The sequence below is a fragment of the Oryza sativa genome, chromosome 2 (genome assembly GCF_034140825.1).
Source record: "Oryza sativa Japonica Group chromosome 2, ASM3414082v1".
Classification (NCBI taxonomy): domain Eukaryota; kingdom Viridiplantae; phylum Streptophyta; class Magnoliopsida; order Poales; family Poaceae; genus Oryza; species Oryza sativa.
This window is the reverse complement of record NC_089036.1, coordinates 9667239-9685110: the sequence shown is the minus strand read 5'-3', so window position 1 is coordinate 9685110 and position 17872 is coordinate 9667239. Positions and strand designations below refer to the sequence as shown.

General features: G+C 39.5%; 2 protein-coding genes across 4 annotated transcripts; one reads left to right on the top strand and one right to left on the bottom strand.

The window, feature by feature from the left end:
- The first annotated feature begins 885 nt into the window (after window positions 1-885).
- LOC4328976 (subtilisin-like protease SBT3.5) lies at window positions 886-7312 on the top strand. The gene is made up of 10 exons (XM_015768506.3): window positions 886-1023; window positions 1380-1471; window positions 1567-1664; window positions 2949-3104; window positions 3253-3872; window positions 5419-5492; window positions 5580-5801; window positions 6009-6126; window positions 6244-6415; window positions 6509-7312. Exons 1-10 carry the CDS (start codon window positions 937-939, stop codon window positions 7054-7056), a joined length of 2187 nt encoding a protein of 728 aa, XP_015623992.1. The 5' UTR covers window positions 886-936; the 3' UTR covers window positions 7057-7312.
- An 8044-nt stretch (window positions 7313-15356) lies between these two features.
- LOC4328975 (uncharacterized) lies at window positions 15357-16405 on the bottom strand. 3 transcript variants are annotated; one of them, XM_015767995.3, is made up of 3 exons: window positions 16266-16405; window positions 15902-16142; window positions 15357-15772 (listed from the first exon to the last, which is right to left on the bottom strand). In XM_015767995.3, exons 2-3 carry the CDS (start codon window positions 16037-16039, stop codon window positions 15611-15613), a joined length of 300 nt encoding a protein of 99 aa, XP_015623481.1. In that variant the 5' UTR covers window positions 16040-16142; window positions 16266-16405; the 3' UTR covers window positions 15357-15610. The 3 variants fall into 3 exon arrangements, with proteins under 3 accessions (XP_015623481.1, XP_015623482.1, XP_066163545.1); XM_015767996.3 differs by having other exon boundaries at window positions 15902-16148; window positions 16266-16401; XM_066307448.1 differs by lacking the exon at window positions 16266-16405 and having other exon boundaries at window positions 15902-16196.
- Window positions 16406-17872: the final 1467 nt, after the last annotated feature.

Below are 17872 nucleotides of genomic sequence, written 5' to 3'. Positions count from 1 at the left end.
AGATCTTTACACTATCAACAACAATGAAGTATGCTAAGTGCAAGTACACACCCATGTTAGAAAAATATCGGAACTTTGATTAGGTAGATAGTATTATGGCCATAAATATTTAAAATTTATGGTACATAAAACATGCATGGCAAATTATATAAGTATTAATAAAAATAACACGTGCGAAGGCATAGAGTGCCGAAATTAAAAAGCTTGCATTTGCTTAAATTTTAGATATTAATAAAATTTTAATATTACCACCAGCGTAGATTTTATCAAGAAAACAATCGATAAATATAATATAAAGTTTTTCCTGAACGGAATTATTAGTATTTTATTAATTTAATCCGAAATTCAAAAGTAACGTGGATTGTTCTTTTAGTCTAAGCTAGTACAAAATTAAAATATTGAACATATTCATAAGATTGAAATTCTAATATTTATATCGATAATTAAAAACAACTGTGCAATGCATGAGCTGGTGACTACATTTTGTCATTATATATGAAAGCATGCCGAAGAAACAAAACCCCAACTAATGTTCATCTTAGCTATTGATTGGCTAGTCTTTGCGCGTTTTCTTTTCAAACACGTAAAATATTCCGTGAATTTACTAGTCAGAAAGAGATTTTTACCAACAATCCATGTGGCGTAAAGAAATGAGGAACAGGAGGGAAATGAAGAATAAATTAAGAAGATTACCACCAGATGATAATTCATGAATGAAACGTCAAAGGATGAAAGGAGAATTAGATAAAAGGAGAAACAAACCTGCATGTAAGCAGAAGCTACGGACCGATGTTCGATCTTTTGACTGTTTCTTGCACGTCCTCACGCGGTTGTTTCTCAACAGCTAGGCTGCTATAAATTGGCACAGCTGCGAGAACCCAAGGCCACCAATGCACAGCAAGCTTAACGTACATTAGCAACTCCTCGATATCGAACATGGAGTTTAGATCAGCTTTCTGTCGTTCTGCGCTGCTACTTGTCCTCTTGGTTTTGCTCCCCCTTTCAGCTAGCGCATCAACCAAAGTAAGATGCATGCTTGGGGCAATTTTATAGTAGTGCTGGCTACTACCTCTAATTTCTTATGCATGTCATATATATACCAACAAATTAAGAGATACTAACATGCATAATAGATGTATAATACACTGTCACATTTTGTTTGGAGTTTGTATAGAGGTTGTCCGTTGCAGTGGTGTCTATTTCTCTCTTCTCTCTTCTCTCACATCACTATTTAGTATTATGTGGTATCTTGGATTTATGTTTAGACGCCCATAGTATTGCTCTTAGTTTCCTCTCTCGAGTCGTAAATTTGCTTTATGTTTGTGAAATATAATTATGCTATTATTATCATATTGGAATCATTGCTGTCGAAATTTCAGCTCTACATCGTGTACATGGGGGAGAAGAAACACGACGATCCATCCATGGTTACCGCATCGCACCATGATGCCCTTACTTTTGTTATTGGGAGGTATGTGATTGTTAATGATTCAAAATGGAACACCATTATTGGCTAGAGAAAAAAAATGGTAGCTCAGGGTTTCTGGTTTTCCCTCAATGAAACAGTAAGGATGGAGCCATGAAGTCTATTGTGTACAGTTACAAGCATGGTTTTTCTGGATTCGCCGCGATGCTCACCGAATCCCAAGCCGAGGAACTTGCAAGTAAGCATCACACCCGTAATGGCATTGGCACGTTAGTACTTAGGGCACCCGCAATGATAATCTATAGGCTCTCTACAAGAGATCCAAGTCAGCATATTTTCCTACTTGAAAGAGATTAAATGAAGAGAGAGAGCAAAGCTATCTACTAACCTGGAGATAGTCTATAGAGAAAAACGAGACAATGCATTAGAGAGCTATAGATACCCATGTAGACATACTATTGAGGTGGTTTACTATTAATCTAGTCTATTGCTGAGATGTAGATGTTTTATAGAGAGCACCTTACTTTACCATTGCGGGTGCTCTTAGTAGTTTGGAGAAATGGTCAAATACTAATTAAAGTTTACATATAAAAAAAAGGACGTAATCTATTTGTCAATTGGCTGAAAGTTTCTTACCTACACTCTAGCAGCACTTTTTTACACACTAGAACAATACTCATGATTCATATGTTTTTGTCTTGTACGCTGTTGTGAAAAGAAAGATTAGTCTAACCTACACTTTAAAGAATACTCTGCCATTCATTTATACTAAAGTTGTAGTTAGTAGTTTTATATATTATATGCATGTCCATGCTATAATTGCAGGCATAAGCTAACAGATAAGAAAAAACGGCAATAAACTGATTAAAAAATATGATAAGAAAAGGCTATAACACTCAGTTAAACCTTAGAGCAGGTACAATAGCAGACTATAAGCCAGCTATAAACATATTTTAAAGAGATAAAGGAAGAGAGAGAAGAACAGCGGGTTACAGATATGTAGCCAGCTGCAGCACGGACTCCAAGACATAATGTGTGTATGACATGTAGGACCATGTATTAATAGTATAGTAAGCAGTTATTGTATGAATTGTCTATTACATTGGCTATAGATGAATTGGAGCTAGTTAGCTATACTATTAAACTTGCTCTTAAGGGTAGAAAAAAAAAGTTAACATGCTTAGGCCATTCCCAACCCAAAACACTAGATATAGTTTCTGTAAACTCCACGTCATCAAGAAACTAGTGCTAGACACTACTCTTCCAATGCAAACACCACTATTCCATACTTAAATTTAATGCTACTTATCTCATATGATGTCTTATATGTTGTGTAGAAACCATGTCTCATGGAAGACATGGTTTTCTTCTATTTTCTTATTTATTCACTTGCCACATTATTTTTTATCTTAGGTGGCAGCTTATTTAATACTATGGACATCATACTAGTCATTTGGTTGGAAATGGCTTTATAGTACTAGCTAGCTGCGTGATCATTTAACTGATGAGTTTTCCGATACAGAATACCCTGGAGTTATCAATGTGAAACCTAACACTTATGGGAAAGCGCACACGACTCGAAGCTGGGACTTTCTTGGTCTCAACTATTATGAAAAATCGGGTGTTCTTAAAGATGCTATGTATGGGGAAGATGTTATCATCGGCGTCGTCGATACAGGTGTGATTGCATTGACTCACAATCTAGCTCAAAATTAATTTAAAACACATTTTTTTAAAAAAAAAAATTCCAGCATATACTGGCTAGTTCTCAATCTTAATATATAATTCGGCTGCCCGAATATTTCAATGATATATCTATGTTACAGGGATATGGCCTGAATCACCTAGCTTCAATGACGATGGGTATGGCCCTGTGCCTGCACGGTGGAAAGGTGTCTGCCAGACCGGTGATGCATTCAACACCACGAATTGCAACCGAAAGATCATAGGGGCACGGTGGTACTCTGCCGGTGCTACCGACGATATGCTGAAGGGCGAGTACATGTCACCGAGAGACTTCCACGGCCATGGCACGCATACTGCCTCGACGATCGCCGGTGGCCGGGTGTGGAACGTGAGCCACCACCAAGGTGGCCTTGGCGCCGGCGTGGCGCGTGGCGGAGCGCCTCGCGCACGTGTAGCAGTATACAAGGTTTGCTGGGGTGTGGGCGGAAATTTCGGTGATGCTGCGGTCCTCGCGGCCGTCGACGACGCCATAAACGATGGTGTGGACGTGTTGTCACTGTCGTTAGGAGGGCCTAACGAGATCCACGGGACTCTGCATGCTGTGGCCCGGGGGATCACTGTGGTATTCGCCGGCGGGAACGACGGTCCCACATCACAGACGGTGCAGAACACTGTACCATGGGTCATCACCGTGGCCGCTGCCACCATCGATCGGACCTTTCCTACCACCATATCGCTCGGGAACAATGAGAAATTGCTGGTAAATAATCTATATCTATCTTAACCTCACTAAGGCTGTGTTTAGATGTAAAGTTTGGATCCAAATTTCAGTCCTTTTCCATCACATCAACCTGTCATACACACACAACTTTTCAGTCACATCATCTCCCATTTCAACCAAAATCCAAACTTTACGCTGAACTAAACACAGCCTAACTAGAAAATCTATTTTATTTTATGGGTGTATTATCATGACCGTTGATATGAATTTTACATAATGGGCCACATTAAAAACCCCGTTATTCTGCATGTTGTTGGAATTGAGAGTCCGAACTGAATACAACTTAGTTTTTACTGATTCTAAATTTTAATTTCAAACTTATCAAAAAATGGAAAAGTTATAGCTAATACACCAGATCGAGTATAACTTGATATTTATTAATTACGAATTTTAGAATTATTAATTCATGGAAAATCTCTTTTAATATTTTAAATATGAATAACAAATCATGAAATGCACGGGTTGACAACTGGAGTAGTCATGATAACTTGATATGTTTTTTTTGTTGCTCTAACTTTTATTTTTCACTTCTTATCTTGTTCTTTTTGTTCTTTTTTCTTTAAAACGTGAATATTAGGGAAGAACCTAATATCAAATACTTAGAAGGGTGAGGTTTTGAACCCAAGTCGTCTAGCTCACCACCTTGTGAGGTCGTTTCTCCTGTTCTTTTTCTTTGGCTGGTACATCCATATAATAGGGATGGATGGTGGATGATTTTATTACTCCTTCAATCCCAAAGTATAAGTCTTAACCACTTCTAACACAAAGATAAAAAAAGAATTTAATTAATCGACTCCTCGATGGAATCATATCCATACATGCAAGCAATGTGATTGGTAGACTTATGGCAGTACGTGGAATTAAAATAAACCAAATTTAAAAAATCAAGATATGATAGTTAATATATGTATGCATACATGACTTATATTATGAGACAAGTAAAAAAGTGGTTGTGTCTTATATTTTAGGATGGAGGAAGTAATTGTTGATTACTCTATTTGCTGTTGACACAAATAGTTACACTGCTAGCTCGATGTGGATTCTTCATTCGTAGAGTACTATCTTTATGGTGGGCTACTAGCTAGTACTCTATCCGTCTCAAAATATAAGTATTTTTATACTCTGACACGGTATTCGAGATGCTACTTTGAGCAACAATATCTATAAAAGTAAGATGTATTCAATAAAAAGAGTTACATATTATGATAGTTTGTTTAATAATAAATCTAGTAACATCAATTTTGTATGATTGATCTTTTTTATTTTTTTTTTGCTATTAATAGTTAAAGTTGAAAATATTTGACTTATCACTATACTAAAAATGCTTATATTTTGGGACGGAGGAGTAGTAGTTTTTGCCTTTTTATGAACTAATCTCAAGCATTGATTCATTTGTTCATTAATTTTACTACCAGTTGCTAAGGGAAAAGTACGAATAATTATGAACCATTGAGTTGGAAAAAATGAACGATCTACGTAATATTGTAAAAACACTTACTAATCGTAATATACATCGTACATGCAGGGACAATCTCTTTACTACAATGCAACAGTGAGCAGCATCAAATTTCAAACGCTTGTAGTTGTTAATGGATCTAGGTAACCAAACCAGTGATCATTTCAACCCAAGTACTCCTAGTTACTTGTTTAGTCTTAATTAATTCAATTGTTACTGGATTACTGCAGCGCGATCAACGTCACAGCAGGCAATGTCGTGCTGTGGCCGGAGCCGTACAATAAGGACACCATTGACCTCTTGGCCAAGGAAGGCGCCAAGGGCATCATCTTCGCGCAGGGCAATACCTTCAATCTTCTTGAAACCCTGGACGCCTGCAATGGCATAATGCCCTGTGCGGTTGTTGACAAAGAGATTGCAAATAGAATTGCCTCCTATGCGACCAGCACAAGGTGAGAGATCGATCGAACTAGTTGACAAGCCACAATAACACATTATGTGAGATTTTCTCATATAAACTCCAATTTGGAAAAAGAAAGCCACAAATTCAATTTCTTATGATCTCTAGAATAGCATACACGATGACCCAAACAAGGTTGAACTATGTATGTAACTTTTCTTTTTTTTTTAACTATTAGACATTTCTTCTCACTTTCCAGCATGCCCGTCGTGAAGGTGTCTCCGGCTGTCACCGTGGTCGGCAATGGGGTGCTATCGCCGAGGGTCGCAGGGTTCTCGTCAAGAGGACCGGGCACTAAGTTTCCCGGCATACTGAAGGTGACCTGCAATTCTTGACATTCATTGATCAAATGCTAGATTGTCACGCCCTCTTACCTTTAATACATATGATGGAACTGCTTCCTAAAAAGTTTTAGTGCTCTATATTTTTTATAGCCTGACATAGCTGCACCCGGGGCCAGCATACTGGCAGCTGTGGGCGACTCTTACAAGTTCATGTCCGGGACATCCATGGCATGCCCTCATGTCTCGGCAGTGGTGGCACTGCTCAAGTCGGTTCACCCAGACTGGTCACCTGCCATGATCAAGTCTGCCATTGTCACTACAGGTACGAATAAAAGATATATACTACCTCGAAATGTTTTGAGAACTTTATGACTTTCAACTTAATTAGGACTCATTATACTCCTGATGATTGCAGCATCAGTGACGGACCGTTTTGGTATGCCAATTCAAGCTGAGGGATCAGCAAGAAAAGTGGCCGACCCTTTCGACTTCGGCGGCGGCCACATAGAGCCAAACAAGGCAATCGACCCTGGCCTAGTGTATGACATCGACCCAAAAGACTATACAAAGTTCTTTAACTGCTCCCTCGACCCCCAGGAAGACTGCAAGTCCTACATGGGGAAGCTCTACCAACTCAACCTCCCATCCATCGCTGTGCCAGACCTCAAGGACTCAGTTATAGTCTGGCGCACTGTCACCAACGTTGGAGGGTCAGAAGCAAATTACAAGGTGGTGGTTGAAGCACCAGCTGGGGTGAATGTTGTTGTGGAGCCTCAGGTGATCACTTTCGCTAAAGGTGGTAGTCAAAGTGCAACATTTAAAGTCACATTTACAGCAAGGCAGAGAGTACAAGGTGGATATACATTTGGGAGCTTGACATGGCTAGACGATAATACACACTCGGTGAGGATTCCGGTAGCAGTACGCACTATAATCCAAGACTTTGTTTCAGATACCGCATAATTTCAAGAGGAAAACTAATAAGTCTTAGCAATATCCATTATATCATATAAAATGTGCCCTTTCTTTTAGTATCAAGCGTATTCTCGCATAACTATGTAATAATTCAACCCTGTACACCCTTGGGTACATACTACAGAAGCTGGATATAGCGTGCTACCGTTATCTAAAATAAACTCTGATTCATGTGTATTCCTGCAATACAATGTCAGGTGAAAAATATTTAATATCTTACCACATATAAGAAATGTCCCACATGACTTTTGTACTCCCTCTGTTTCACAATGTAAGTCATTCTAGCATTTCCCACATTCATATTGATATTAATAAATCTAGACATATATATTTATGTAAATTCATTACCATCAATATGAATGTGGAAAATGCTAGAATGACTTATATTGTGAAATGGAGGAAGTAATTGTTAACGGTGGAATTTGGCAATTTCTGTTAGTCAAGGCTGGGTCAAAGAAGGATTTCACGCCGTGATCTTAGGGGATTCAGTTGAAAATTTTGATAAAATTTTGGTAAGTTTCCAGGATAAGGAAAGTGTATCCTGCTTTCTATTTTAATAATGGAAACCTGAGTTGGTGAAGTTGTGTAAGAATCGGACTCAGGTACGTTTTGGTTAAGCCGATACGAGTGGTACAGGAGTCGGAGTTTATAATAGTTTCCTTAAAACAGACTTGAAATGGATACCAAAAACACCTTAAATAAGCGCACTGCTTGACGGTTCGCATTTCGAGGAAAGGAGAGAGATTGCTACCGAAAATTTCCGAGGCTCGTTGCTAGCAGTTGTTTAGACTTCAAATTAAATTCACTTGTGGACTGTTGAACTTCTTTTGATGTTATCGAATACTCCATGTGACCGTTGAACTTCTTTTGATGTTATCAAATACTCCATGTCTTCTTGGTTCTTATCGAGAACGATTAAGAGAGCATGACAGCGTTGACAGAGAAGTTGTGGATGACAACGTGGGTTCATTTAAGTTGAAGTCAGGGGCTACTGTCATGGTAACGGATAAGGCATACCTCCTATCCTATGACTTACGGAATATACGAGTATGGTATACCATCGTTCATACAATTTACTTCCGTACGTGATAAGGAAATCTATAAGATATTATGGAAAATATCCTCACGGGCTAGTGATTAACAGAGTCCTACTCGAGGAGGATTGGGTCTATTCTATATCGTGCAGGGTTCATTGTCTCCGAGTTCTACTGGGAGACTAAGGCAACTCACGGTATAAAAGGCACACCCCCTGAGGGGTTCAGATCATCGAATCATAGCGCCACCCACCATAGTTTACGAAGAAGGAGGACAAGAAGCCTTCTCGCTGGGAGATCCCGTCGAATCATCTCAACAAATTAAGGCAGTCTCGAAGGTGAAAGTTTTCGGGTGGTTGCTGCTAATGAACAGATTGAACACAAAGTTTATGCTTGATCACAAGCACTGTGCTCCCCCTGATTGTAGTCTGACCTGCGTCCTTTGTGCAGCAGCGCCTATTGAGAATTTGATGCATCTGTTCTTTCAGAGCCCTTTTGCACAAAGTTGCTGGAATCTGCTAGGTATCTCTTGGAATACCTCTTTGAGTATGGAAGATATGTTGACACAAGCGAGAACTGCTTATCGGGAGCCTTGTTTTATGGATAAGTTTCTTTAGGGTGCTTGGCATATTTGGAAGCAAAGAAATGACTATATTTTTTAACATAAACCCCCTTCTTTGTCTTCCTGGAGACAGCTCTTAAAGGGTGATCTCCTTCTTTTTGATGTTTAGAATTCATGTGAGAGATAGGGATGTAATTTTTTATTGGATTAGTTCTTTGTAATTTCTCTTATTTTAATAGAGTTTATTAACAGCGGGGGCCTCCCCTGCTGTGTTCCTTTTCAAAAAAAATCATCTCAACAAGGATCTCGCCGGTAACACCGGATTCATCTGTTCTCTATGTATTCTGTGGTTTTCCATATCAATCTCATATAAACTGGATTAGGGCTATTACCTCACGAGGGGCCTAAACCAGTATAATCTTTGTCTCTCTGTTTGTCTTGATGTCGTAAAGTCTAGATCCTTGTACCAATGTACCCCAATACCCTATTTATCCGGTCTACGGGTATCCCCATCGACAGTGGTGCGCCAAGTAGGGGACTTTGGTGCTACAAGGTTTCGACGAGATGGGTTCAAGAGATGGATTGTTCGACAACCTCTGTAAGTGTTTGTATATGCAATATTTGTCCGTTGATCCTCTTTTTTTATATCTCCCTGTCTTGAAGTCGATCCTATCATTCCTTTACGCTATTCTGAATGCGTATTAACTAAGTCATGTAATCAGGAATTGATTTTCCCAACTTCACGGCTGGGGGCTAGGATTTCATCAGCTTCAGCATGGTTTGTTATAAGATTTAAGCTGTCTTTGTGAAAAAAACGATTTTTCCATAAATACAACTGGGGGCTAGGAAGAGTACCAAACTCCGATTGCTGAGGGCAGCTTTAGCGAGAGTACTCTTTTATTGTCATGTGCAGATTCAATTTATTTTCAATTTTCAAATTCATATTATATTGTGTTACCCTTGAGCGTTCGCTCGGGGGCTATTTGTATCTAACAATCTATTCTGAGTATTGATTTCAGGAAAGTCATATTTTAGGGCTTTGTCGCTGATTCTACAACTACTTGATTACTCGAGAACGGTTGGACAACTACTCGATTACTCGAGAACGGTTGGTGGAGTTTGATAAAGATTACAGAATGAAGCGATGGTGTACCCGCCGAGATGAAAATTCTTAACTTCAACCCAAATTCTCGATTATGGCAGGACAGGAAACTTAGTCATATACTCCGTACCTTCTCGGTCCGAGAACGGTTAAGCGAGCATGACAACTGTTGTTCCAAGGTCTTCGGTCGAGAACATCAACTCGTTCTTTTGCGTTGCCGCCGAAATTTTCTCACGCTCGTTTATGGCAACTGTTTAGACTTCAATTCAAATTCACTTGTAGACCGTTGATATTCTTTCAATGATGTTGAGTACTCCATGTCTTCTCGATTATTGTCGAGAATGACCAAGTGAGCATGACAACGTTGACAGAGAAAACGCGGATGACAACGTGAATTCATTTGAGTTGAAATCGGGGGCTACTGTCATGGTTATGGATACTACATACCCAATAGTAATCGACTAAGCTCGGCGGGACCCACTATATACCAAGTCTTATATGGATCATACCTCATATATAGAAGGAGTTCCGGATAAGGAAGGACAAGAAGAATTCTACATGGAAACGACAAGGACTACTAGGATTGTATCCATATTGGTCTCCCTAGTTCTACTTGGACATGGGGACATCTATGGGTATAAATACAGGACCCCTTAGGGGGAGGGAGGACAACAGACAAGACACACAAATCAGAATAGACATCAACACACGCCGCCAACACATCGACATCAGAGATAAGCCTAGACAGACCCAATATGGTGCCTGCGGAGGCCAACAAAAGGGATCTAGCATCATCTTTGATCTCGATGAGTTCATATTCGAGGAGGAAGACTATCCTGTCGTCGATTACATGTTGGTGATCCCTGTCGCCAAGCCGATGACAGCTAGATAGGTTATCCCAATTATTGTACTTGTGTGATTCAGACGAATAAAGAGCAACACCGGCTTCGGCTAAAAGAGTAGGGAAGGGGCTCGAACCTGTATAAAAATCCTTATCTCCATCTATTTTACCTCAATCTCGCATATACACTGGTACCGACGATCTTCATACCATCCTAATACCGTAGTCGTGACCTAAAACATCGACAAGTTAAAGATAGAGTTCTTAATCAATCCAATTGTAATAGAGTCGGACATAGTATTGCTTATGGGTATAGATATGTACACCCAGGGTCTTTCCAATTTAACAACAGTTCAATATACAACTTTCGGCACATTACCACCCTTTTTATTCTCAGTGAGTTATTATTTTTCGAGATGGGCTGTATCTGTTGAGTTCGATCTCTGGCAAGATGTAAATCCCATCAAATCTTTGCTGGTATCGACGGAATTAGTACTTCCTCGGTTAGGTCCCATATACTAGTTCTTCTTGTGCTAGTGTTGCTTATCAGATATATCGGCTCTTGCTTAGATTGTTGTTGCTTTCTCAATTAGGGTTTCTATATCAGCCATGATAAATAACATGTATCGGCTTGTCTAAACCTATCTAGCCCATTAATAATATTGAACTGTCTTGGTTAAGTTCAATCTTCTAGGTTATAATTGGTTAGGTAAGTTTATCTAAGTTAGATGATATTAGTTATCGTTTCATCGGAGTATTAGCTGATGAGTTATCCACTTATTGTATTTTAACTTTACTGAATCAGTTTATTAATAAAATTTGATATGATCGGCTAGTTGTTGCTTTCACTAATTTCAATCTTACATTGTCTTGGTTAAGTCCTATATACTAAGATTGTGATTAGTGATCTTTCTAATGGTTAACTTTGGTTCATCTGCTAAATAGAGTAATCATAAGTTTTAATCGTTAAAATAACATATCGGCCTATAATAGATATTATGTGCGTATGGGATGCTCATATTTTTCTCTCAGTAATTCTAGGTACATCCTTGTCGTAAAGACTGTTTCCAAGGATTCGGCATCCATTATCTTTGCTCATATCGAATACATCCTTGTCGTCAAGACAGTTTCCAAGGATTCGGTATTCATTTTTTTCTCTCATATATATTTGTATTCTTTTGCACAATGAGCAATTAAAAAGCTATTTGAGGAATAACAATCGAATAAAGCATATACATAAGCATTTATCATCCAATCCATGCACTAGCATCAACATTGCATATTTGCTTAATTCAGGTGTAGAATTTAAGTGTCATGCATCATCTCCCTTAAAAGCAATATCTAAGCCTCATAAAAAAAACTAGAATACACACAACCTATGCTAGAGACAAATAAATCTTCATAGTATTGCTAGCATTCACAAGAATATACCATATGAATAAGACAAAGCTCTATTTTCTCAATGTTTCTTTTATTTTCAGATTTTGTTTGATAAAACCAAGATCACAAACTCCCCTTCAAATCATGCCAAAAGGATGAATAACTCCTAACTCTCCTCGAAGAAACGCAAAGCAAGAAGAAGCCAACAGTTTAGTGAAAATATTAGCAAGTTGCAACTTTTTGTCCAAAAATGTCAATTCAACATCTCCCTTCTCGACATGATCCCTCAAAAAGTGAAATCGATTATCAATGTACTTTGTGCGTGAGCGTTGTACAGGATTCTTAGCAATGTTAATAGCACTTGTATGTCGCAAAAAAGAGAAACTTTCTCAAGAGCAAGACCATAATCTTTCAAAGTTAATATTAGCTAAAGAATCTGAGAACAACAACTAGCAGCAGCAACATATTCTGATTCAGTAGTTGATTGAGCTACACTAGATTTTTTCCTAGAAAATGACATGTTTCACCAGTACTTTTTCTATCAATTCTACAACCAGCAAAATCAGCATCGGAATATCCACTTAAGCATATAGGAGATGAAGTAGAATACCAAATTCCAAACTCAAGTGTATGATTCAAATACTTCATAATTCGCTTGACCCTTGACGATGTGAAGCACGAGGAGAAGCTTGAAAGCGTACACACAAACACATAGCAAATTGTATGTCTGGCCTACAAGTAGTTAGATACAACAAAGATCCAGTCATACTTCTATACTCCTTTTGATCAACAGTTTCACCATCTTCATCGGGATCCAACATAGCTGTTGAACCAATTGATGTTGAAATTGGCTTGCAATTCTCCATCTTGAACCGTCTCAAAATATTCTTGGTGTACTTTGTTTGATGCGCAAATGTATCTTGAGGTGTTTGCTTAATTTGCAATCCTAAAAAGTACGATAACTCACCCATCATGCTCATCTCAAATTCCCTACATATAGTCTCAGCAAACTCCACAACCAAAGAGTAAGTCGAACAACCAAATATATTATCATCCACATAAATCTCAATGAAAAGTTGATTATCACCATGATAAAGTACAAAAGACGTTTTGTCCATCTTTTCCATTTGAAAACCTTTTGCAAGCAAAAAGTTCTTAAGCCTATCATACCATGCTCTAGGTGCTTGTTTCAAACCATACAAAGCTTTAGACAATTTAAAAACATGGTTGGGAAAATCAGGATTTCCAAAACCCATTAAGTTCCAATAATATTGTGTCCAAAAGGTGGTTCAACTATTGTCCAAACTTTGTTTCTCTCAAAATTTTCAAGTTCTTCATGCATGGCATTAATCCACGATTCATCAGTTAAGGCATGAGTAACATCTTTGGGTTCAAAAGAAGCAAAAAATGCAGAATTTGCACAAACATCATGAGTTGTTACCTTAGACCTTGTAGTCCGCTTACCTATATTACCGATAATTTGTTCCGGTAGATGTCATCGTTGAATATGCAAAGAAGCAGCAACTTCTGAAGTTGTTTCACGTTCTGTACCCTCACTGGTCGAAGTTGTAGCCTCTAGAAGTCCATTACGATCAGTATTAACAGAACCTGACGCCGACGTCCCTGGCCGGTCTGACCGCACCTCATGAGCTGGTCTGACCGGCGATGTCCTGGTGATCTGACTAGCCGCGTCGACTTCGTCGTCGTCATCGTCACTCTTGTCTTAATACGACCATCCTCCTCCTGAACATGTGATAATGTACCAGTAATTTCTGGTTTAATACCTGGACTAGCCTCATCAAAAGAAACTTTGCAAGTCTCAAGTGTTTTGTTAATCTCCAAAACAAGTACACGATAGCAATGAGAATGTGCGGGCTAACCAAAGAAACATTATATCGGTAGAACATACCTCAAACTTATCCAAATTTCTAGATTTCAAGACAAAGCACTTGCAGCCAAAAACACGCAAATGTGAAAGTTTGGGTTGATGTCCAAATCGAAGCTCATAAGAAGTCTTTCCCAGTTTACATCTCAAGAAAACACAATTCGAAACATAACATGCAGTGTTAACCGCTTGTCACGCCCAGAAATTCGCGAACCCGAATTTCAAGCAAAATGTATATTCAAATCACTGTCTAGGACTAGCCAGACTATACAAATGACAAATTGATACACAGATCCACGTCTTACAAATAATATAAATAAGTCTTACAAATGCAGCGGAAAATAAATAAACAAAACATCTAAATTAAGTTATTCTCGATAAATCGTAGCGTCTTCCAAATCCACAAGCAATCCTCAACGGTAGCAACAACCCTAATCCTTGTAGAAATCTTTTCATCAATAGGAAATCAGAACAAAGAAGGAGAACCGAAGGAGAAAACCAAATGAACAAAAGCAAAAACTAAACATTTGCTTCAATGGCTTTATTCTCATGTCAGTGGATCAACTCAATTTTCGCATTAAGCAGAGGTGATCGTGTTTGGGCTAAGACTCAAATTAATTAATTGGATTAAACTCCAACACGTCCATTTAATTGGGGTAATTATATTGAGTTTGAACCTCAAGTCTCGAAACTCTTTCCCTCAGCACGGCTAACGAGATAGCTTATCAATGTATGATTGATTAAGTATTAGATAAAACAAACTAAAAAGATGGATTAATATATCTTTTTAAAGTAACTTTCATACACAAACTTTTTTTAAAAAAAAAAACACACCGTTTCAAGTGGAAAACAAGGTGTAGAAGTTGGGAAAGGAGAGATAAGAACACAGCCTTTAATGGAGCGAAATGCTTAGAAACCACCGTTGCTACTCTTTCACGATAGTTGCCAAACATGAATGATGTAATTCAGCTACTCTTTAATGAATGATGTATTTGCGAAATATCTGCAAGATGCTGCAGTGGGCTCATAGAATCGACCATCAATCAGTCCATCACATTAGAGGGTGGTTGTTGGCTAGTCATACGAGTACACGCCCAACTCTGAACTCCAGTTTCAGGTTTTGATCATCTGAAGTTCTGAACATTCAGAAAAAAATATGCTACTAGTATTAAGCAAGTCGCTTTCCATCACACGCGTGGTCATATCATTCGCAATCATGGGGCAGGGCGTTCTGCTTTCGTTTTCGCGAGATTTAATAGAACCCCTCAACCATCCAAGCAAGCGAAAGAGAAAGCAACCCCATTATTGGATCCATTTAGCCACTTTAATTGGAGAAAAGGTACATGGAAAAGTTCATCTCGATCGCAATTCACATGTCACATCCATCCAAAACGTCAGTACTGAATGCACTGCAAGAAAAGATCTTGCACATCCAGCCAAGGATTTTTCTCTTGATTTCAAGCTGAATGTGCTGAACTCGGAAGTGGGGATGAAACGCTGTAAAACTGAAAATGGAAGCTTGATACAAGGCTGTGGCGTAGGCGTCCACGGTGACCAAGAACATGAGCAGCATCAAGAAGGAGAAGGCAAAGATTGCACAAGCATGGTGTATGTACAAATGGGGCGCATCTGAGCTAGCTTACATTACATTCTTACGTACGTACATAAGTTGGTCTCTTCTCTTGCTATCGCTCGACGCCGTAGTTCGCCGGCGAATGGATCTCCGGGCATGGAAGGATTAGGAGGCGGCGATGGCGGCGGCGGCGGCGGCCTTGAAGAGGAGGAAGGAGAGGCGCTCGAGGGAGAAGTAGATGAAGGTGCCGCTGGTGTGGGTGAAGAAGCAGCCGAAGTTTGCGCCCACCACGCATTGCCACCCCACCCCGTACCTCTTGTCGAACTCCTGCAACATCAACAAACAAACAACAAATCGAACCCAAAATCATCTCCTCTGATCCATCCTGCACAATCGAATCGATTGATGCATGGTCGATTCAACCAAATCCATGGGGGTTTCTTGGGAGCAACTTGCCGCCTTGATGTGTCCGGCGATGGCGCGGCAGTCGGCGACGTCGAAGAGGTCGAGCGCCCGCGACGCCGCGGACGTGGCCGCCGCCTGCATCCGCGCCGGCATGTCCGTGTCCTCCACCCGCGCCTTCCCCTCCAGCATTATTGCCGCCTCCTAGGAGCACCTACCACTCAACCCCTCGATCGATTCCTACCGATTCTTGATTCCCCCGACGCGAGGAACAGGACGATGCTCGCTTGCACGGCTGCAGCTAATGAGCCAGAATAAATGGAGGAGAGAGAGAAGAGAGAAGGGAATCAAGGAGAAGAGTGGAGGAGGAAAAGATGGTGTCCTTTTATTAGGACGCAAGAACGTGTCCTTTGCAAACCTTATCTTGGAGAAGCCGGTCCTCCGACTTCCGCTCCACCCTCCAGCGCAACATCAACATGCGAGCTAGCGTGCGTGCTTCGCCTCCTTGGTGATGGATGAATCGATTCGACGGGCGGATCCAGCATGGAGGCGGCAGGTTCTCGAGCCATTACTGGCGTGAAGACTACGAGACACCCCATAAAGACCCTACTAAAATTTTTTACCATATATAGATGGGGGACTGTAACTCTATCCAGTTTGCTCAGAGCCCACTGCTATTTCATTCTGATCCGCCACTTTCGACGGCTATAGCACCGGTGATCATTACCGTAACCAAATTACCCATGGTAATTAGCATAGCTAAAAGATTTTCTTTTTATGGTGAGACCGATTTATCTTGTTTTAATTTTTTAACTTAACATGAGTGCTCGTATTTACAGCTAATTATTATTTGATTGATAGGCAACATACTGTTTATCGTGAGAATATATGTGATGACTTTGTAAATCGTAAATCTTAAAATATTGTAGGTCTGTCTTTAAAAGATACTGAGTACAGGGGTAGATTGTATGTATCTTGTTTATAGGGACAAACGTATAGGAGTTATAAATATCAGTGTTGTAGGACTCCCTCCATCTACTTTTGATTGTCATATTTCTAAATCTGAAAAATCTATTTTTGATAGGCATATTTTAATCCAACCACCTATCATCTTAATGTCTTTCTCGGATTTAATACATGACTCTTCATTCTTCCACACAAGATTGATTGCACGGGTATCGAGAAATGTAAATATTAATGAATCGTTTGGTTACGAGGAATGACTAGTAGCATGTTTAAATAGATGATAAGTGAAATTACTTATCCTTGGTCTATGTGTCAAGATGAAATATAACTATCAAAAGGTAGATGAAGGGAGTATGTTTTTAGAAAAATCACCAACGGTAACTTCCCTCTGATACGATCATTGGCGTATGATACGCAGCATATAAAGAAGAAATGATCTTATAATAAATCATACTCCAATGGTTGCAAATAAAAGTAGAGAAGGTAGTCGTTCCTTTTCGTCCAATGGTTGCGCTCTGAAATGGAAATCTCCGATCGTGCTGGCAATGACAGCTTGGTTGACGCACCGTATTAGTAGTTAATTAAGTTACTAATTAAGTACGGTGGTCTCCGGGAAAACGTGATCCATCCATGGCCATGGGTAAGTTTTGTGTTGTGGACGTTTCCTGGGTGAAGGCACGTGTAGGTTACCTAGATCAGCGGAATGGGCATGTCGAGTACTGACGGAATCTATCGGCAAAGGGAGTGGCAGTGACGTGGCAACCATGCTGTGGATAAGATCGGGGATCCCATGGGATTCTCTGAGGACAAACCAAGATATGCATGCACGGTATCATTGGATTTTTCATTTTATTTTTTCATTTGAAAACTTATTTTACAATCAAACTCCTTAAACTTATTTTGGATATGAATATTTTTCACGACGCCAAACTCATTGATATCGCGGTCCAACAGAATGGCGTCATATTGGCGCCGTCCCCCTAATATTCTCAAAGAAACTAAGTTACTTACATGGAGAAGGATGACACCAATGATATTGATGCTGAAGATTTATTTGTA